The sequence below is a fragment of the Entelurus aequoreus genome, linkage group LG06, assembly GCF_033978785.1.
Source record: "Entelurus aequoreus isolate RoL-2023_Sb linkage group LG06, RoL_Eaeq_v1.1, whole genome shotgun sequence".
In the NCBI taxonomy this organism is placed as follows: domain Eukaryota; kingdom Metazoa; phylum Chordata; class Actinopteri; order Syngnathiformes; family Syngnathidae; genus Entelurus; species Entelurus aequoreus.
In genome coordinates, this window is record NC_084736.1 from 76,762,167 (window position 1) to 76,785,372 (window position 23,206).

The 23,206-nt window shown below is 38.6% G+C and overlaps 1 protein-coding gene across 1 annotated transcript in view; it reads left to right on the forward strand.

Moving 5' to 3' along the window:
* LOC133652620 (cytotoxic granule associated RNA binding protein TIA1-like) overlaps nt 1–23,206 on the forward strand; it is a 30,503-nt gene that overhangs the window by 1,600 nt on the left and 5,697 nt on the right. The window contains exons 2-11 of the mRNA XM_062051579.1: nt 2,990–3,086; nt 3,238–3,336; nt 4,469–4,523; nt 9,806–9,893; nt 11,159–11,234; nt 16,834–16,942; nt 17,028–17,123; nt 17,284–17,368; nt 21,722–21,860; nt 22,289–22,440. Coding sequence (XP_061907563.1) covers nt 2,990–3,086; nt 3,238–3,336; nt 4,469–4,523; nt 9,806–9,893; nt 11,159–11,234; nt 16,834–16,942; nt 17,028–17,123; nt 17,284–17,368; nt 21,722–21,860; nt 22,289–22,440 — 996 coding nt within the window. The remainder of the gene's footprint in view (nt 1–2,989; nt 3,087–3,237; nt 3,337–4,468; nt 4,524–9,805; nt 9,894–11,158; nt 11,235–16,833; nt 16,943–17,027; nt 17,124–17,283; nt 17,369–21,721; nt 21,861–22,288; nt 22,441–23,206) is intronic.

Consider the following 23,206-nt stretch of genomic DNA (forward strand, 5'->3'; position numbering starts at 1 on the left):
TCATGCTTGCAGTGGAGCCAAGGCCCCACTGAAAAAACAGCTGAACTTTACAATGAATATTAAACAAACAAAGATAAAAATTAAAAAAATGAAAAGAACAGACAGTATTTTATATAAAAAAAACATTTTCATTTTCAGGGCAACAGCAGCATGGAAACTATTAGCATTCTGGTATATGACTGTATTACTTATTTAATTAGATAGTATTATTATACAGTTTAATTGCAGTATGGAGTGTAGAGTTTTTAAGTCTCTTTGTCTTGGCTTTGGGCTCGGGTTCAGATCAACAATACTACTATCAGGAGACACCGAACCAAACACTGGACATGTAACTACACGGTTAATGCTGTGCCGCCTGTCGAAGCCTAGCAATGCTGTTGCTAACGATGCCATTGAAGCTAACTTAGCTACGGGACCTCACAGAGCTATGATAAAAACATTAGCGCTCCACCTACGCCAGCCCTCATCTGGTCATCAACACCCGTGCTCACTCAATCAATCAATCAATGTTTATTTATATAGCCCTAAATCACAAGTGTCTCAAAGGGCTGTACAAGCCACAACGACATCCTCGGTACAGAGCCCACATACGGGCAAGGAAAAACTCACCCCAGTGGGACGTCGGTGAATGACTATGAGAAACCTTGGAGAGGACCGCATATGTGGGTAACCCCCCCCCTCTAGGGGAGACCGAAAGCAACGGATGTCGAGTGGGTCTGACATAACATTGTGAAAGTCCAGTCCACAGTGGATCCAACACATCAGCGGGAGTCCAGTCCACAGCGGGGCCAACAGGAAACCATCCCGAGCGGAGACGGGTCAGCAGCGCAGAGATGTCCCCAACCGATGCACAGGCTAGTGGTCCACCCGGGGTCCCGGCTCTGGACAGCCAGCACTTCATCCATGGCCACCGGACCTATGCAACTCCCCCTCGCAAGGGACAGGGGAGAAGAGGAGAGAAGAAAAGAAACGGCAGATCAACTGGTCTAAAAAAGGGGGGGTCTATTTAAAGGCTAGATTATACAAATGAGTTTTAAGATGGGACTTAAATGCTTCTACTGAGGTAGCATCTCTAACTGTTACCGGGAGGGCATTCCAGAGTACTGGAGCCCGAATAGAAAACGCTCTATAGCCCGCAGACTTTTTTTTGGCTCTGGGAATCACTAATAAGCCGGAGTTCTTTGAACGCAGATTTCTTGTCGGGACATATGGTACAATACAATCGGCGAGATAGGCTGGAGCTAAACCGTGTAATATTTTATACGTAAGTAGTAAAACCTTAAAGTCGCATCTTAAGTGCACAGGAAGCCAGTGCAAGTGAGCCAGTATAGGCGTAATATGATCAAACTTTCTTGTTTTTGTCAAAAGCCTTGCAGCCGCATTTGCTCACCTGCGTTCCAGCGATCGACGGCGCGACAAAGGACTTCACCCGATCATCGATGCGGTCGGCGGCTAGCGTCGGATAGCGCGTCTGCTATCCGACTCAAAGTCCTCCTGGTTGTGTTGCTGCAGCCAGCCGCTAATACACAGATCCCACCTACAGCTTTCTTCTTTGCAGTCTCCATTGTTCATTAAACACATTTCAAAAGATTCACCAACACAGATGTCCAGAATACTGTGGAATTTTGCGATGAAAACAGAGCTGTTGGTATTGTGATACAATGTGTCCGAATACTTCCGCTTCAACCATTGACGTCACGCGCAAAAGTCATCATACATAGATGTTTTCAACCGGAAGTTCCCCGGGAAATTTAAAATTGCGCTTTATAAGTTAACCCGTCCGTATTGGCATGTGTTGCAATGTTAAGATTTCATCATTGATGTATAAACTATCAGACTGCGTGGTCGGTAGTAGTGGGTTTCAGTAGGCCTTTAAGACCTTCAGTATATCAGTATGTGGAATTAAATGGTGGAATGGATTAAGCAAAGAAATCAAGCAACATACTAGTATGATCCACTTCAAGAAACTCTTCAAACTTAAAGTGTTTACAAAGTACAAAGAAGAAGAACCATGATAAACATTCTGAATTTATCTCATTCATTCATTCCTTTTCAAGATCGATCAATCAATCAATGTTTATTTATATAGCCCTAAATCACGAGTGTCTCAAAGGGCTGCACAAGCCACAACGACATCCTCGGTTCAGATCCCACATCAGGGCAAGGAAAAACTCAACCCAGTGGGATGACAATGAGAAACCTTGGAGAGGACCGCAGATGACCCTAGGGCGACTTCGCAATGGACGTCGAGTGGATCTAGCATAATATTGTGAAAGTCCAGTCCATAGTGGATCCAACATAATAGTGAGAGTCCAGTCCATAGTGGGGCCAGCAGGAGACCATCCTGAGCGGAGACAGGTCAGCAGCGCAGAGATGTCCCCAACCAATGCACAGGCGAGCGGTCCACCCCTGGAGCCTATCCCAGCTGCACATGGGCGGAAGGCGGGGTACACTTCCTGGACAAGTCGCCACCTCTTTGCAGGGCCAACACAGATAGACAGACAACATTCACACACTAGGGCCAATTTAGTGTTGCCAATCAACCTATCCCCAGGTGCATGTCTTTGGAGGTGGGTGAAAGCCGGAGTACCCGGAGGGAACCCACGCAGTCACGGGGAGAACATGCAAAGTCCACACAGAAAGATCCCGAGCCCGGGATTGAACCCAGGACCTTCGTATTGTGAGGTGCACGCACTAACTCCTGTTCCACCGTGCTTACTCATCTCACTATATGAAATAAATCTTACTTCACCAATTATTATTTATTTATTTTGAATTGTTATTACTTATGGAGTATATTGTGAATACAAATTGAGAACAGGAAATGAACAAAAGTCTTAGCAACTGCTATGTAAAGGAAAAGGGGCAGGATTAAATAAGCTCTGCTTCGTCCTACTCCTTTTCGAACATGTTGAATAGAGAAACTGGAAATTGTGATGTATCATGTTGTATGCATGCTTGTCGAAATAAACTCAAACTTTGCTTGTAGGTATGTGGGGAATCTGTCCAGGGATGTTACCGAGCCCCTCATTGTGCAGGTCTTCACACAGATAGGACCCTGCAAAAGCTGTAAAATGATTGTTGATGTGAGTGGCAAGTATCTTTACAATGGGCAAAGTGCCATTACAGTGTATTGTCTGCAGCTTTTAAAGGTTTTCAAGAACAGAAGCGTTCTACTATCTACTAGTATGCCACTCTGGTTGTGAAATTAATGTACTTTGTTTTCTCTATTGACAGACATCTGGAAATGATCCATACTGCTTTGTGGAGTTCTATGACCACAGGCATGCTGCCGCCTCATTGGCAGCCATGAATGGAAGGAAAATAATGGGTAAGGTAAGCTATCGTAACTACAGGGTGAGTGGAGATGGGTGGGCTTGGGCACTTGACACGTGAATCAGCACGCACACAAACTAGACATCGACCAATATGTTTTTTTTAGGGCCAATACCAATTACCAGTAATCAAGATGACAACAGTATTTGGAGCTGATATTCATTCGCTGTGAAATTGAGCTAAACATGATTAGTATATGTCAGCAAGCAGCTGGACAAGGCTTTAAAATATAGTGGAAAAACAAGTTGCCTCTATATTGAAGCTGTTCTTGTATATATTTGGTTTATGACACCAAAAGACTCCTAAGTTTGCAAATAAATAGATATGATCAAAATAGTATCAGTCTCACAGAGATTCCCAAGCAATTTTGAGAGATAATGAGGAAGCCAGTCACGTTTTCGCATGACGTAGTAGGGGTAACCACAGAGCCCGCCCCATCAACAACAATGCTAATCAAGCAGACTTTGTGACAGCCAACAATGACTGATTACTTTGGGAAAAATTATGATCCAGGACCTTATAATTTTGAGCCCGAACCCACATGTAGCTTTATTGTGACCCAAGCATCTGCAGCATTGCTGGGTGCTAAACATACAAACTAACTGTATTAAAGCATAATAAAACAAACAACTGTAATATCTCCACTCTCGACAATTAGGAGAGGTCTGAATACTCACAAAATTAACCATAAAGTTGCTAAGGTGGCAACACTGATCCTCATGCTCCCATCTTTTTATTTTGTGGCAAGCCAGGTGCGTAAAGATATGGAGTCGCGATGCATACCGCCACTGGCTGTATGGCAATGTAATGACAAGCTACATTTACCTACAATCCCATACTGAAGTGTGTATAAACTAGGGCGAACAGGTCGCAAAAAATGCAGTTGTACGCAGCGAATAAATGAATGTATAGGAAAGAAACACTGTAGTATAAGTATGCAGTATAAATACCGCCTGTGATAATAGGACTGCTATTGATGTTGCTGTCTTAGCTATAAACAATCAACATGATAGTTGATTTAAAATTCACAATATGATGTCGTCCAAGCAATGTCTACTCATTGGATAACTCTTGTTGTAAATGGTGTAAACCTACCCCATCTGGCCTTTTCTTTGTCTGTCCATCTCTGCAGGAAGTCAAAGTCAACTGGGCCACTACGCCAACAAGCCAGAAAAAAGACACAAGTAGTAAGTACAACAGTTATCCATTGGGTGATAGCAGGTACATATTGGGGCATAACAGTTTACCAATGTAGAGTGTTTTAGTGCAGTGGTTTCATCATACACAAACACTGAAACCAGACTTTTTTGAATATTTCTACTCTGTTTTCCAAAAGCTGGGTTTTTTTTTAATGCCAAAAAAAATCATTTTTTGACATGTCCACATGACATTGAGTACATTTCTATGCACTAAATTAGTCTGATTTCTCAAATAATTCGGTTTAAAATAATCTTTCTTAAAACACTTTGAAACACCATAATCTAATTGTGTTTTACTTTTGAAAAATCTGATTAACACTCCTAGATTATGCAATTGGAAACCAGTTTTTCTGGCAAGTAGACGTTAACAGTGCGCCAGTCTCAGTGGAGGACTACAACGCCGCTCTTTACTACGTAATTAACAAGCGAAGAACAACAAGCGGGTTAACGAGTAGGGGAGAACTGTTTACAGCAGGGGTGCCCATTACATCGATCGCGATCTACCGGTCGATCGCGCAGTGTGTGATCGCCAGCCAGGCATTGAAAAAATAGACCTAAATATTTGCGATCATAAATCTTCCCTATGACGTGACTTGATTGACATTCAAGGCACCCGAGGATCTTGTGAGATGACGCTGGCTGCAGCCAGCTCAGTGTGAAGGAAAAAAACACCGTCAGGAAGGCAAGAAACAGTTTTTATTCCAACCGTGCCGTCAAAAGCCTAGAGACTGACCGCACAGTTCCTGTCTTCACAATAAAAGTGCTGCTCGATGCTGCCTGCACTAACAAAGTAAGAGTCTCCGAAAGCTAGCGCTAACAAGCTAGCAAGCCACGGAGTTTGCCGTCGATCTATTTCTTGTAAAGTGTAAAAAAACGAGTATGGAAGCTGGACAAACAGGATGCCAAAACCAACCACTGCAATGTGGTATTGGACAGAAAGGAGGACTTTTTTTTTTCTCCTCCACGATATGAAATCGAAAATGTGGAAGTTGTCAACACTACTGTGAATCTTGTCTGATTACAATCCATGCAAGTCATCAGAATCAGGTAATACACCAACTTATATTCTTGTGCCATCTTTCATGAAGACAAGAATATCTTCATGAAAGATGGCAATCTATGTATGAAGTAGATCACCTCGACTTGGTCATTTAAAAAGTAGCTCGCCAGCTGAAAAAGTGTGGGCACCCCTGGTTTACAGCAACAAGCATACAGAGTAAATGTATAGAAGCTGAAATAAGTCAATATTTTAAAATACATTTTATAAAAACCTACCCTTTTAAATAAGTGTCATGATGTTAAACCAAGTCAATATTTTAAAATATGACATAAAAACCTACCCTTTTAATAAGTGTCATGATGTTATACCTGCAATTAAAAATAATTCACTGCGTAGTTGGTATTAACAGTAAATAGTCAAAGCAGTTCACCAAAAATATTGATCTTTTTGTATGTCTGATCATAATAACCACAAGTGTCATTTGAACACATAAGCACTACCAATAACACCAAATGGAAAGTTGTATTTATGACTTAGATCTGGAGTTTGATATCGAGTAGCTCTTCCATGTAGCATTGCCTTCTTTACCATATTTTCCGCACCATAAGCCGCCCCGTGTTATTAGCCGCCTTTCAATGAATGGCATATTTCAAAAATTTGTTTACCTATTAGCCGCCCCGTGTTATTAGCCGCACCTACGCTACGCTAAAGGGAATGTCAAAAAAACAGTCAGATAGGTCAGTCAAACTTTAATAATATATTACAAACCAGCGTTCTAATAACTCTGTTCACTCCCAAAATGTAATGTGCAAATGTGCAATCACAAAAATAGTAACACTCAAAATAGTGCAGAGCAATAGCAACATCAATAACTCAACGTTGCTCGAACGTTAATGTCACACAACACAAAATAAACATTTAAAGCTCACGTTCTGAAGTTATTACTCATCCACAAATCCCTCGAATTCTTCTTCTTCTTCGGTGTGCTTCACTTGTTTTTTGACACCATCTGTGATGTGGACGCGCATGCAGTCATAGATCAACAGGGACGGAGCTGCGTGAAAAAAGTCACCCGGTCTCTTCGCTCATCTTTTCTTCATCCATCCATCCCTTCGAGTTAGCTTTTATGATGACGCCGGCTGGAAAGTTCTCTTTTGGCAAGGTCTTCCTTTTGAATATCACCATGGGTGGAAGTTTCTGGCCGTTAGCATGGCAAGCTAACGGATATTCACCGTACGTGCTCCCGTTGTATCCACAGTGCGGTTCACAGGAATATCAAAAGTCAGTGGAACCTTGTACGCGTGTCTCTTAGTAGGAGCCATTTTGTGGTCTTTACAGAAACACACAAATGAAATGAAATATCCGCGCGCTTCTTCTTCTACGGGGCGGGTGCTCACCTTGGCGGTTGCTTACAGTAGAAGAAGAAGCGCTTCCTCTTCTATGGGGGCGGTTGCTTACCGTAGAAGAAGAAGCGCTTCCTCTTCTACGGGGAAAAAAGATGGCGGCTGTTTACCGTAGTTGCGAGACCTAAACTTTATGAAAATAAATATTAATATTAATCCATATATAAAGCGCACCGGGCTATAAGCCGCACTGTCAGCTTTTGAGAAAATTTGTGGTTTTTAGGTGCGGCTTATGGTGCGGAAAATACGGTAATTTACATTCCCACATAGCTAAACAAGCTGATATGACCAAAATCGCCCCCTAGTGTACGAGAGGCATTAGAGGGAGAGAATGGGAACTGCCACTCCACGTGTTGGTGAGAAAATGGAAGAAACCAAATTATCTGAGAAATCAGACTAAGTTAGTGCATGGAAACATACTGATTGACGTAATATCCAGAAAACGTCTGTATGGACCAAGACTTTATGCTACGCTCCAATTTCCTTACATAGAGATGGAAATAAACAACTTCTTAGCGGCGCAGTTCAGAGTTTATATTTTTTCCTTTTCAGATGTTTATCCATCTTTTGCACGGTCAGCTCTATCCATGCGTCACTCATTCTAAATTCACTAATTATAATGCGTGATCAACGAGATCTTAGCTACTTGCTCTCACTGACTTTTCACACGTAGCACTTAAAATATTTTAATACAATCCATCAAATCTTTATATTCCTTTGTTGGTAAGGGATTTAAGGACACATCCTTGAAAGTTGTGTCATGTGTTATGAGGTAGTGGATGTCAATACGTCACGACCGCTGCCCATCTTGCAGTTATCTGCCGCCCTTTGCATCGGTCAAAATAATTTCGAACATTTTCAAGCCGCATTGCTGTGTCTCGCTTGTCACAAGGAAGTTGATATAGCCACAAAATGATATTCAGAGTTTTTTTTTTTTTAGGACAATATTTTTTAAAGATTCTGCATTGATTGCTGCCTGCATGTGACCGCAAAAATTAAGTATTTAAAAAAAAAAAAAAAAAATATTCCGTAACAATGTGTAGAATGTGTAAGATAAAATAATGACTGTGCAATTGCTGGATTGCATGTCAGACTTGCGAGGGGCAAACAAGTAAAATCGACAGGCCAAGGGCCCAATATTTAATTCTAAACCTTTTATAATACTCTGACATCTCCTCAGCATGTGGTACGTGTACGCTGGCTATATTTAAAGTTTTCCCCCTGAAGGGAAAACGTGAAGTGAGGCGGACTGCCTCTCAGTCACGTGGTTGCAACCAAGCTATACACACCAGTTTATGCAATGGGAAAGGAGATCAAGTAAAGCACGAAACACTGATTTAATGCAACATACTTGAAGGAAATATTTGAGTTACCAGCTCTTGTATTTTAATGAGTTGTGCAAATGTTGTATACTTTAGTATTTTCTATTATTTCTGGACTTCTGGTTTACAAAACTAGCTCTCTGTTACACTTGTTCATAGAAAAAAATTTATGTTGGTAAATATAAGTTATTGGACTCGCATAGTTGTCGTCATGCAGTGACAACCAAAAATACAAATGACACGAAATAAAATACTTTTTGTGACCAATATTGAGAGACGCTACTATAAATGGTATTGATGATAAACTGCAATAAAACTCTCAAAGGTTAGCATTATCGTTTTTAAATTAAAATTAGCGTTAAAACCGTGATTTACCAGCGCACTGTGCTAAACTCACTAACCAGTGACACTTTACTGGAGAATAGGTGTGTCAAAATAATAGATTCTAGAATGAATCATGATTCTTACTTACCGATTCTTAATGGATTAAAAAAAAATCAATCGATTTTTAAGGGGAAAAATATATAAATATATTTTTTTATCTGTCCTGTCTAGACACTCAGGCAAATCATATTGTTGATGTAGATGCCCATATTTGCTGTACAGATTTACTTTAGAAGAGGGTGTTGGATAATGTTGCCTTATTTGCATGTGACATTTGACTTTATTAAATGTTTGGATGGAATTTTATTAAAGAAAAAACACATTTCTTTTGAGTAATACATTTATCAGAGCTGTAATTTATTCTATTGAGGAATGAAGTTAATCATAGAACTGGCACCCAATGTTATTAAAAAGTATTGACTTTGAATCGACCATCGTTTTGAATCAAGAATCGATTCTGAATCGAATCAAATCTTGTGGTGCCCAAAGATTCACAGCCCTACTGCAAAATAGCGCTAGGTAGCTTAAATGCTAACCTGAATACAAGATACATTAATGTATTTCCCCATTAAGGAACGTTATACCCCAATTTAAACTTGTATAAACACATTGCGGTCTGAGCTACTATGTTATTCAATTGTGTACATTGAACCTACAGGTTGTGCACGCTTAGTTATCGATCTATGCTCGGAGGAGTAATGACACGGAGGTGTCTTCAACAGGAAAAGCACTCGTGTGACGTCACATACACCGAAAGGGAAGCGCAAAACATCCCGTTTTGCTTTTATCATAGAAAAAAACCCACTCTAAAACCCTTACAAATCGAAATATAAGATATTTAAATACACACGTAATAATATTATGGCTCTTGGGAAGACCGAACAATAGTTAACGTTTTCTCTGCCAAGGAAAGTATGTTGTTTGTGTCATTATTTTTTTATGTATTTATTTAAAGAAAAAAATCCTTGGTTAATGTATTATTGTCTGTATGTGTAAGTATTTTTTTGAGCACATTGAAACGCGATACTAATAACCTTGATATGAAATGTTCATATTGCTACATCCCTACTAATATTGCATATCATATAAATATAATCAATATCAAATATGTGCAAGAACGTGCATACTTGTGTTTTTAAAATGTTGCTTTCTCCGTCTAAGATCACTTTCACGTCTTTGTCGGAGACCTCAGCCCTGAAATAACTACAGAAGATGTCAGAGCTGCCTTTGGTCCCTTTGGAAGGATATCGTAAGTAACAGTTATCAACACGATTATCACTAGGGTTGGGTATCGTTTGAATTCGAACGATTCCGATTCCGATTCTTTGTTTCGATTCCGATTCCTGACGATTCTCGGTTCCGATTCTTTTAAGAGGCAGGGTCAAAAAAAAGTTTAGGATATTTTAAATGAGCTAGCTAACCTACAGTCTTTCTGAATGAAATAGTCTGACATTCTCCATCAATTTTAATTCTATTAACTTTTTATGAACTTTACTATAAATTCCTCACAGGGCTGTTTTCAACTAGAATATAAATATCAAATCTATGAACTTGAATATAAATATTATAAATTATGAATACATTTTCCCAGGGGTACACTTTCCTCAAGAGAGCTTTATTTTTGAAAACCTCATGAAAACACATTTACACATAAGTGTATGATGCTGCAGGAAACCTCATGAAAACACATTTACACACACAAGTGTATGATGCTGCAGGTACTTAAAAATGTTACCGTGCTCCCACTGATGGGCTAACCTGGTGCAGAAAAGCAAATAAACAATAAGAAACAACTTGCAAAACCCAGTCCAGATTAGCAGCAGGTACAGTATAAAATCAGAGACAGTTCTTGTTTAGGAAAATGACCATATCTGCCTTCTCAGGCAGGATGCGTGAGCGTTCTGGACAGATAGTGTCTCCTGCTGTGGAAAATACACGTTCGCTGGGTGTGGAAGAAGCTTGAACGCATAAATAGGAGAAAGTGCGATCTGACAGCAAAGGATAAGTCTTTTGTTGGTTCCACCGGACCACCACCATGCAGCAGGGTCGTCAGACATAAGTATCGGTGGAACGTCCTGGTACATCTGCAGCTCTCTCTCCACTCGTTTCTTGATGGACATGGAGCTCTGTTATTTCGCGGTTATTTCATTTTTTTTTTGTAAAGTAAAGCCACACTTTCGACCGCCGACGCCCGCTATCCATGCTAGACTGACTCGCTCGGCTATGATAACACTTCCGGCGGTGGGCGCTTCTTCGTTGGTGCTCAGCGGCTACTTCTTCCGGTTCGGCGGACATTTTTTTTTTTTTTTTTCCGGTCGGCGGACTGGGTATCGAAAATAGGAATCGAAATTTAAACTTTTGAACGATTCCGGGAGAATCGGAAAGTTAGTCCCAGTTCCAATCGATACTCGATACTCGATACCCAACCCTAATTATCACAGTAAATATCTGTTCATGGAAAAGGCCTGTGTCACAGAGATGTCATTATGTATGAGCATTATTGTTTATCTACAGTGATGCACGTGTGGTCAAAGACATGGCTACAGGGAAATCAAAAGGCTATGGCTTTGTGTCTTTCTTCAATAAATGGGTAAGTAGTGAGCTTGGATCACTGTTCCAATAATTGTTGCTAGTGCTGAATGATAGTAATTAGGGCTAGGTACCATGGTCAATTTCTCAAATTGATTGAATTTCAATGGAATTTAATGTCTTTGCATGCATGACATATTCCTGAACTTTTAACGGTTGATTTTGTTCCCATAAATAAAGACTTAAATGAAAAAAAATATTAGAGTAAATATAGTTAAATATCGTTTTGCTGCATTTCTAATTTTGTAGCTGTTAAGTGTATCAATGTTGGCTGTATTGTTTGCGATGGCGTCTGGTTTTGCTTTTCTGATGCGTCTTTGCATCACCACATTTTGTTCATGTTAAGTTATAATTATTCATAAAATAATATACTGTATTTTTCGGCGTATAAGTCGCACCGGCCGAAAATGCACAATAAAGAAGGAAAAAAACATATATAAGTCGCACTGGAGTATAGGTTGCATTTTTTGGGCAAATGTATTTGATAAAAGCCAACACCAAGAATAGACATTTGAAAGGCAATTTAAAATAAATAAAGAATAGTGAACAACAGGCTGAATAAGTGTACGTTATATGAGGCATAAATAACCAACTGAGAACGTGCCTGGTATGTTAACGTAACATTATGGTAAGAGTCATTCAAATAACTATAACATATAGAACATGCTATACGTTTACCAAACAATCTGTCACTGCTAATCGCTAAATCCCATGAAATCTTACACGTCTAGTCTCTTACGGGAATGAGCTAAATAATACTATTTGATATTTTACGCTAATGTGTTAATAATTTCACACATAAGTCGCTCCTGAGTATAAGTCGCACGCCCGGCCAAACTATGAAAAAAACTGCGACTTATAGTCCGAAAAATACGGTAGGTTTTGATAAAGTGTTGAATTGGTAATTTTGAAGTTTTTCATACTATCAACTATGGCATTATGATTTTGGTCAAAAATAAAATCTAATTTTGTCCCTCTGTAAACGTAATTTTTTTATTACAATTTAGATTTCCATGACAACCATGAACACCAGACATATTCCTCTGGCCGACGAGCAATTTGTGTCCAATATATTTAGTAATTGTAAGAATATAGATATTTATAAAATGTATATGTTCTGTTAAACCACTAATTGTGACATAAGTTCTTGTCATTTATTTTAGTTTAAAATATGTAGCTTTGAGCAAGTTGCAAAGTACAGTGGCACCTTGGCTTTAGTTATTAATTTGTTTCAAAGGGTTCATTAAAACGAATCGTACAGAAACTGAAGTACTTCTCCCTGTAGGAAATTATATAATTTCAATTACACGTAAAACAGTGATAAGCGGCAAGGTAGGAAGGCCAAGCAGAAGAGCCAAGCAGACTCCACTTTCATACTTTGCTCCCACTTTTTTCTAAAATGTAATAGTGTTTTTCACATTTTGTCAGTGCTAGCTGTGGCAAATCTTTCATATCCAAGAACGCACGGACGAGTCAGGACTGTCTGCACAAACTTTGTTTACATCAACTGATGCAATCACACGTATGTGCGAGATAGCTCCTCACAGCACTGCAATGCCTCCACATTTCAACAGCATTTTGTTACATTTGGCAACTTTCTTTTGGCCCTGTGTTGGGTTATTTTGCAGCCAAATTCAATAAAGCACATTTGCCCTTCTTTGGACTTAAACGCCTTATGTCAGCTGTGAATGACAGCGTCCCAGCGCACAATAGGAGGCAGAGAGGGAACAGATATGGAATTTTGCATTGTTTGGTGTTTGTTCTAGGATCAAATAAACAGCCCACACACGCACATCTATGATAAAGATGATTAAAGGATTACTTGGCTAGATTATTTTGTTTGTGTCCCAACTCTAAAAAAACAAAAACATTATTCATTCCCCACAAAGACTGAGTCACTAATGTTTAGAATTATTTAAGGAAAATCGATGTATTTGGCAATAATTTTCATCAAAATCCAAATCATGAAAACTTGGTGTGTGCGAAAACTGAGGTATCGCTGTTATCTACACAGACTTGAAAGTAAATGCTTAAAGTATTGTTTCTCTCCTTAGTTTGAACTACGGTATTCCAAAAGGCACTACAAGCAGCAAGTCCTTGGTTCTGAAACCCAAACGAGACCAAGAAATCATTGAGATCCAAGTCCTTTTTTACCAGCTCGTCCTGTTCGCTCTTAGTCATGTTTACTGTAAGAAGCTGCTTGTGTTGCATTTTGTTCAGAATTCCGGTGTTTGTACAGTAGTTGTTGCTGGTGTGGAGTAACCTGACTCTCGCCAGATCCTTGTAGTTCGCTGAGCTCCACACAAGGATCTGGGACTTCTCAATAGGAGATGTATTTTAGAAGGTGGGGCCTTGTAAAAAAAAAATCATTGTATGTAATTGGATAAACCACTTGTCCGTTATCTTGAATAACGTGCTACTTCAAACACTCGCATTGAACTCAACCCGTGACGCTGATGAGAGCGACGTTGGGAAATCCAAAACAGAACAGCCGACATATTGGATAAAGACAGAGCGAAAAGTTAAGAGAACTTTTACTGAAACAACGCAGCAATGTCAGTAGACGATCGATGTCGTTTGTGCAAAGAAAATATGCAGAACAGTGTTTCCCCCAGAAAATGTGTTAGTTAAGGTGGTGTCTCTCTGGCGGACAGACCGGGAAAGGGGGTGGGTGGGTCTGTGCTGGCCCAAGCCTCCATGGGGCCCTAAGCAAAATTTTATTTTGGGGCCCTCTATTTCTGCCAATAATATTGATTGTTGATCATTCACACACCTACTATAAACTCATTGCGGCTCTGGTAGTGTTGTTTACATTATCCTATTGTCAGCCTGGCATGTCTTTACAAATGACATGTCATTTATAAAGATATGGGGGTGGCCCAGTTAAGAACATAAATAATACCAATGAATGAACGAATGATGTCCAGAGTGCCACATATGGTTCCTAATCTTAAAATGTAGAAAACATTCAGCTACAAGAGAGTGGCCTGGGGTTGAACAGTCCAAGTGATAAAGCTTTGTATTTACAGTAAAAGTGTCATATTGTCTCATCAGTCTTGTACATATTAGTCTTTAATTACTAGTTTATATTTTTAGTTAATTGTTCATATTTAATGTTTACTTTGTACAAAGATAGCGCAGTCTACTGAAGTTAAATTCCATGTGTGTTAAACATAACTGGACAATAAAGCTGATTCTGAATCACTTTTTTATTTTTGGTAACAAAAACCTGAAACAGCAATGTGCAAAAATAATTCGTAGTGCAAGAAAAACAATAAAGTGCAACAATAAAATCACTTAAATATATATAAAAAGGAACAAATTCAATTGTACAAAAAACAACATAATTAAATTAAATATCAAGCTAATAATATTAATGAACAGTTACCAGAAACAAGGTAACATAACGGTTTATAAACAAATATAAAGTTACTACATATTAAAACTATGTAAATGTACATAACGATGTGCAAAATTTTTTTTGGGAAAAAATCCAAATAAACTACCTTAAATTAAGGTCCTTAATTCACACATTTGACCATCACATCACAGTTTTGTTCCTCTGTTCTTCACCACCCACACCACTCCACCCACTCCTTAAAACCTGTGCTTCCTGGCTTTTCTGGAGGCAAAGTCATTTATGACATCACTGTAAGAAATCTGATGGCCGACTTTGTTATTAATACTAATCACTGCCATGTACGAGTCTGACTCAGACACGTACATGCAAAAAATAAAGAATCAGAATTTTTTGTTAATTGCTTTTGGGGGCCCCCTGGTGGCCGCGGGGCCCTAAGCAAGCGCTTAGTACGCTTATGCCTTGGGCCGGCTCTGGGGTGGGTGTAAGGATCGGTGTATGGTGTATGGTGACTAAGCTGACATTTTTTCTTACTGTTAAATATATAGTTGTCGCCATCACGTCTCCACCTTGTTGCTGCCACCACAGCCTGGGGGGCAATATACTACAGACTGCGGTGAAGTAGGCCGGCTTCGTCGCGTAAAGAAGCCTACAATTTTTGGTTGTGTTTTCCGCTCCATTTGTTAAATGGCGATATATGATATATATCTCGATATTTTTTCCGTAAAGTAAAAACAAAACAGTCCTAGTTACCTGAGATACTAAGTATGTCATTATTATGACTTACTAAGTCAAAATAATGACTTACTAAGTCAAATTAATGACTTATTGTAAGTAGGGATGGCCGATAATGGCTTTTTGCCGATATCCGATATTCCGATATTGTCCAACTCTTTAATTACTGATACCGATATCAACCGATACCGATATCAACCGATATATGCAGTAGTGGAATTAACACATTATTATGCCTAATTTGGACAACCATGTATGGTGAAGATAAGGTACTTTTTAAAAAAAAAAATTAAATAAGATAACTAAATTAAAAACATTTTCTTGAATAAAAAAGAAAGTAAAACAATATAAAAACAGTTACATAGAAACTAGTAATTAATGAAAATGAGTAAAATTAACTGTTAAAGGTTAGTACTATTAGTGGACCAGCAGCACGCACAATCATGTGTGCTTACGGACTGTATCCCTTGCAGACTGTATTGATATATATTGATATATAATGTAGGAACCAGAATATTGATAACAGAAAGAAATGGGGGGAGGGAGGTTTTTTGGGTTGGTGCACTAATTGTAAGTGTATCTTGTGTTTTTTATTTTGATTTAATAAAAAAAAAAACAAAAGACAAAAACCGATACAGATAATAAAAAAAACGATACCGATAATTTCCGATATTACATTTTAACGCATTTATTGGCCGATAATATCGGCAGGCCGATATTATCGGACATCCCTAATTGTAAGTAAGCGTTTGAAAAAAAGAGTTAAAAGTGGGGCCACATGCTGACATATGTTCAACTCATCATGCTTGATTTATTACAGCATTTGGGAAGCCTGTAGTTGATTTTTATTATGTAAATGTGATATTTTTATCAACATGTGATAGCAGGGACCCTGCCATTCAAAACTAGGCTGCTACATTACTAATGATTAATGTAACTATAGCTGAACAAATAGTACAATAGCAATAGGAGAGACTAGTCATCCCTGAACACCATGGAGTTCATGTAGGCTTTATGATGCAGTTACATTATTATATCAACTATCAGAGACAGAAACTCTTCATTTAACATCCTGATTGGTTCATTATTTTTTGCTATCTTGAAGGAGTTTGCAATGCCCTCGAGCCCAGATCCTTGTGTGGAGCTCGGCGAGCTACAAGGATCTGGCGAGAGTCAGGTTAGGTGTGGAGGGCCAATGTGTGGGTGTTGGAACTGAGCACTACGGTCTGCGTGTTAAAGATGCTGTATGTCACTCACTAAAAATGACATTTTCCCAAAACAAAAAAATATAAGAACACTGGCATATGTTGTAATAAGTGGTTTAATTATAGCTTGCGTCATCAGCATGCATTATCACGATTTAATCAAAATCTCTAGCGTAGGCTAAATTTATCACGTTTCTATTGCATATTCATAATATATTTGCAATCAAGTCTGCTGCAAATGTACATTTTGAGGTTGTCAACCTTACATTAAAGCAATTTGTATTTTATTTTGTTTATTGCAGGAAGCAGAGAACGCCATCCAACAGATGGGTGGCCAATGGTTAGGAGGGAGACAGATCCGAACTAACTGGGCCACGAGAAAGCCTCCCGCGCCAAAAACCACATATGAAAGTGTGTGCTCATAAATGACGGCAAGTTTTCCTGTTCACATTAGAAGTTGGATATATGTATGAAGATGTCTGTCTCCTCCGGCTAGGTAACTCCAAGCACCTATCTTTTGATGACGTAGTGAGCCAATCAAGCCCCAGTAATTGCACTGTGTATTGCGGTGGTGTCAGCACAGGACTGACAGGTGAGAATGTGTCCAGCAATATTGGGGAATATTCATAAGCCGTTTTTCACATGACTGCACAGAGAAGACCAGCGGGGCTACATGGTAGTCTTCAATAACTAGTTTACTTGGGAAAATTTAAATAATTAGATAATTTTCCTCTTCTGTCTTTGGTTTGCAGAACAACTAATGAGACAGACCTTCTCCCCTTTTGGGCAAATTTTGGAAATCAGAGTTTTCCCCGATAAAGGTTATTCATTTGTAAGGTAAGTAGAGGATATTATTGCGCAATCTTACTCTGCAGCAAGCATTTTTCATGAGACACATGAAATGTTCCTAAAGTACGTAATTTTACTACTGTAATTTCCAGCTATAGAGCGCATCCGTTTGTAAAACCAGGGATATCCCAGATGCCCTCTGTTTAGCGGAACTCTCTAGCCAAAGTGAATTTTTTTTTTCGATGTCCAAATAAAACGGCTAAAACAATGCGTAGTGATCAAGTCAGATTGATTTCGTGGTGTAGCGGCTGCAGCTAATGGCTTTGACTGGGGGTCGGCATTTCCGGGGCAAAAAAGGGGAAGTGACGCGTTTTGTGGGGTGAGGTTTTTTTGGACTTCTGCAGGGGAAGGAGAGATGTTGTACGAGTGTGTGGCTTTTGTCAAAGAATTTGTCTGAGTTGCCATTCTTGGAACATTACAGTATGTTTTGGTGTTTGTCGGTTGCTTCCTTTGACATTTGGGAATGCTCAGAAGTGAAATAGTGCGGGAGAAAGAAACAAAGTCAGCGGCTTTGCTGCGTTTTTGCTAGCTAACGTGTCCTTAACGTCTTCGCATGTTAAGGTACTTGTGTGTTTAATGTGTTAATAGCGTAGGTGTGCCGTTAGGGGTGCATGTCTGATGCAAGGGCTGTTTAACACCTTTCTTAAGTCACGACTCTGGAGGCCGATGAGTGTTGTCAGCAGGTTTATTGACATTCAAAAGGGTGAAACTAAAAAGACTAACAATACAGTCAATATATACATATGTTATGCAAATGTATTCGTATATATGCTGTAATGCTACCTTACAAGGCATGAGAAGGTAAACAAAAGTGAATTTGTACTACGACGCCATCTTAGATGACATGGCAAATTATCGCTAATGAGCATGACAAAGATCTCATTATACATCACAAATCGTAAATTTAGCTCGAAATATTTTAGACAAGAACCAAGTTTCAAAGTTCAAGTTATGATACATACCGGCGATGCAACCTTAAACAAAAGATAAATGCAGTATTTCTTCGAAAAGAACCACCATAAAGTACGTGCTGGCACCGTAGATTTCTCTGCTTGGCTTATGCAACTTCCGGTCAATAAAGTTTGATTCAAAGTACACACTTCTCAAAGATGTAGTAACTGCCCTGACCACATGATGGCGACAAATACACATGTAATAATGTTAATTAAATAACAAGCAATAAGCACAACACACTTCAACAATAAGAGTTTACAACTTTTAGTTGTAACCAACGTTCCCTCTAAGGTGCGCGCCTGCGCAATTGCGCACTGCTCAAGCGTCCTCTGCGCACAGCAAATATATGCTGCGCACCAAATCAAATCCCATCTGAATTCTAAACAAAATAAACACATTTATTCTGTGTAATTTTGCAATGCAACTCATAGTGACAGTGACAACAAGCGGCCCTAACGGTGTTCGTCAACACCGTTGAATTATTGTAACGTCTATCGAGATGCTTCGAGGACAGGAATTATATCGATCACTTTATTGAGCAAAACTGATTATATTCGGCCATAACCACACCAAAAACATGAGTAAAAAAGTTATATCTCGAAAAACTAGTCATTTTCTGCCGTACAAACCAGGCCAAAACCAACTTGTCATCTGTCACCAACACGCATACCACTAAACCACTGGTGCGTTTATGGCCACACAAAAAGTCGGACAACTCAAACACCACACAAAGTTACACTATGACTCCTCAGTCATACGTGTGCTTATTCTACTGTCATTTATTCCATATTAATCATGGAATGCTGTTACTAGAGAAAGTTACAGGAATGCACACTTCATCCTATGCTTACATTTTATTGTGCAACATGAGGATGTTTAAGGGGAACTAAATGTGATCTCTGAAAGGGGTACAAATGATTTCCAAAGCAGGACCCCCACCCAGACATATTGTACAATACTAATCCATAGCTTATGAAAAACAAGATTTATTTTATTTTCATTACAAGTGGGCCAAATCACTAATATTACAAAATAATCTCATGAAAATGACTCCTCATTTGAGTGTTATTATAAAAGATTGGTTTTGAGACAGGTGTGCTGCTGGTATTGCCACGTGTGATGTTGCTCACATGGACTCCACTGAATGCTCAGGGAGTTTTTGTGTTTGCCTTCACACATGAACAATTAGAGGGAACATTGGTTGTAACAGAACAGTAGGATTGGTAAATATTGTGTCGTGATTTTGTTTTAAAATAACATATACATGTTTCGTAATTGCTTGCTCTTACGACCTTACAATTTTTTCAAAATGTTGTGGTACGGTGTCTCGGATAAATAATTTTTGGGACTTTCATGCACGTTGGCGGTTGTGGATTTTTATTCCTTGCGGCTGCCGTTTCCTTGACCAATGAGTACAGCCGGCGCTCCTGCAGCTGCTTCAAGGACGACGACTACCCGGCGAAGGGCGGCGTTGGCTATTAATGGCCAGGTCGATTGCGTTCAGTGGATGAGGCTGACTATATAACGCGCTAAATGGCTGATTAAATAATTGTGTGAGTGGTTTGATTTAATGTGAACAATTTAGTTGGTCCACCGTGACCAGTTGGGCAATCATTGACCTGATGTCATCAGGGTAAATTTATTGGCGGCTTGTGAAGCTTTGTGAAACCAGGAATACTCCATAAATTAGCCCCATAGTGTAAAGCAGGGGTCACCAACGCGGTGCCCGCAGGCACCAGGTAGCCCGTAAGGACCAGATGAGTAGCCCGCTGGCCTGTTCTAAAAATAGCTCAAATAGCAGCACTTACCAGTGAGCTGCCTCTATTTTTTAAATTCTATTTATTTACTAGCAAGCTGGTCTCGCTTTGCCCGACATTTTTAATTCTAAGAGAGACAAAACTCAAATAGAATTTGAAAATCCAAGAAAATATTTAAAAGACTTGGTCTTCACTTGTTTAAATAAATTCATTAATTTTTTTACTTTGCTTCTTATAACTTTCAGAAAGACAATTTTAGAGAAAAAATACAACCTTAAAAATGATTTTAGGATTTTTAAACACATACACCTTTTAAATTCCTTCCTCTTCTTTCCTGACAATTTAAATCAATGTTCAAGTAAATTTATTGTTTTTATTGTAAAGAACAATCAATACATTTTAATTTAATTCTTCATTTTAGCTTCTGTTTTTTCGAAGAAGAATATTTGTGAAATATTTCTTTAAACTTATTATGATTACAATTCAAAACAATTATTCTGTCAAATCTAGAAAATCTGTAGAATCAAATTTAAATCTTATTTCAAAGTCTTTTGAATTTCTTTTAAAATTTTTGTTCTGGAAAATCTAGAAGAAATAATGATTTGTCTTTGTTAGAAATATAGCTTGGTCCAATTTGTTATATATTCTAACAAAGTGTAGATTGGATTTTAACCTATTTAAAACATGTCATCAAAATCCTAAAATTAATCTTAATCAGGAAAAATTACTTATAATGTTCCAAAAATTATTTTTTAAATTTTTTCAAAAAGATTCGAATTAGCTAGTTTTTCTCTCCTTTTTTTCGGTTGAATTTTGAATTTTAAAGAGTCGAAATTGAAGATAAACTATGTTTCAAAATGTAATTGTCATTTTTTTCGTGTTTTCTCCTCTTTTAAACCGTTCAATTAAGTGTAAATATCATTAAGTATTAATAATAACATAGAGTTAAAGGTAAATTGAGCAAATTGGCTATTTCTGGCAATTTATTTAAGTGTGTATCAAATTGGTAGCCCTTCTCATTAATCAGTACCCAAGAAGTAGCTCTTGGTTTCAAAAAGGTTGGTCACCCCTGGTGTAAAGTGTGGGGAGAAAGTAGCAGTTTATAAACCAGAAATTACAATAGTAATTTGCTAAAACTATATTAAAATATTACAACTAAGACATCTCTTCAATTAGTGTTGTTTTTGACAACATTTTTTAATTTATTTTTAGTCAGTTTTTTGATGAAAACATTTAGTCATCTAAATTGATTTTAGTGGATAAAATTCTCAATATTTTAGGCAACTAAGATTACAGTAAATTTTGTCGACTAAAACCAAGTATAGAGGATAACCCATCTTTGAAGTTGTCTTGAAACCACTTGTATTATTATTGCAGAGCTTCTCAAAAAGAGCTGCACTCCATGAATATATCTAAGTAAATTTCACACTAATACTGTTATTTCATCTGAAATTAAGCATTGTTTTTTTTCAAATGTTAAATAATATGAATAAATTGGTCATATGAATAAACACCTTAGATTTATTCTAAATTGTGTATAACTACACTGTGTGAACATTTGGCGTCTTATCCACTGTCCCGTTTTTAAATACAGCAACCAGTGTTAATAGCTTTTTCTTGTTTTGTCTAGGTTTAGCTCCCACGATTCAGCAGCCCATGCCATTGTGTCTGTGAATGGAACTTCATTAGAAGGCCATATAGTCAAGTGCTACTGGGGTAAAGAGAACCCAGACATGATGAACCCGGTGCAGCAGATGCCTGTGCCTCAGGTAAATAACTCTGTAAATATCTGGACCTAAATACTACAGTATATGGAATATATCCTGCTCAGATGCATTCAATCTACATTGTTTGTCTGCTCTAGAGGTATTTGGAGACATCACCATCTAATTTTGTAACTAAGCTACTGCGTGGAACAATTTCCCTTGTGGATCAATAAAGTATGTCTAAGTCTAAGTCCGCAGACTGCTACTTTAAGCTTCAATCTTATTGTTTTTTTTTTCTCCATTTTTTTAATCTAGCATCATTTTAGCAAACCAAACTAGGACCAACTACTCAACTATTCTCCTTTAGGGAAGAAAGGCCTCAAGGCTCTTTGAACTTTACTAATTTTTTTAAACATGTAGTGTTACCCATCACCGCTGAATGTGCCACCTCCAGCCATTCTAAATCTACATTTTTCCTGTTTGTCCTACAGCAGAACAAGGTGAGCTTCCCGGCAGCTCAGCCCTACAACCAGTGGGGACAGTGGTACAGCAACGGGCCTCAGATTAGCCAGTATGTCCCAAACGGGTGGCAGGTTCCCACTTACGGTGTCTATGGTCAGGCCTGGAATCAGCAGGGCTTCAAGTAAGTAGTACGTCATTCAAAGGGCCTCCCTTCACCTACTTTTACTCAAGCACCACCAAGATTGGGTCTTCACAAGCCAATTGTGGCCATAAGAGGGGAGCTGTGACACCTCTGTCTTTCTGTCAAATCCACATCCACCCACTTTCCCATCAGCATCTCGCCTTTTCAACTCGTGGAGGAACTTTTTGTTTGTTAGATCATCCCTGATTCATTCACCTCTGAATCAAGTGTTTATTTTTTTATAGCGTTGTAATTCAGTTTTTGTCATTTGATTTGGAAGTTTGGATTTGAAAACATTTTTGGAAATGTGAACATTTGAGTTTCATTCACTGTCCGTGTCCCGAGGCGGGTTAATGATTGCAATGAAGGTTCACTGCCTTTTAAGACTGTTCATATACACTGCTCCATACCAAGGGAACACCTAATCACATATTAGACCATGTTGATTCAGGTTGATATTCTGGCTGTCCGGAGTGTCTGTGGATAAAAGACATAATCCATCAAGGAAATCCAGTTGAGGCCAAAAACAACCGTCGTATGGTGCAGCAGTATGTTAATGTATTCACCCCGGACTACGTCTCTGTGCCTGAACACTCTATCTTGGTTTTTGTTAGACGTTCTAAAAGGTCCTACCAAGTTCAAATCGAACAAAAACAAGTTTCTTATAAGAAATCCTTTTAATCCAAATGTAATACACATTTTATATAGAAGAGTCATAGTTTTACAGGCAAGAAACAACTTAAAATACTTTACAAATGATGATTGC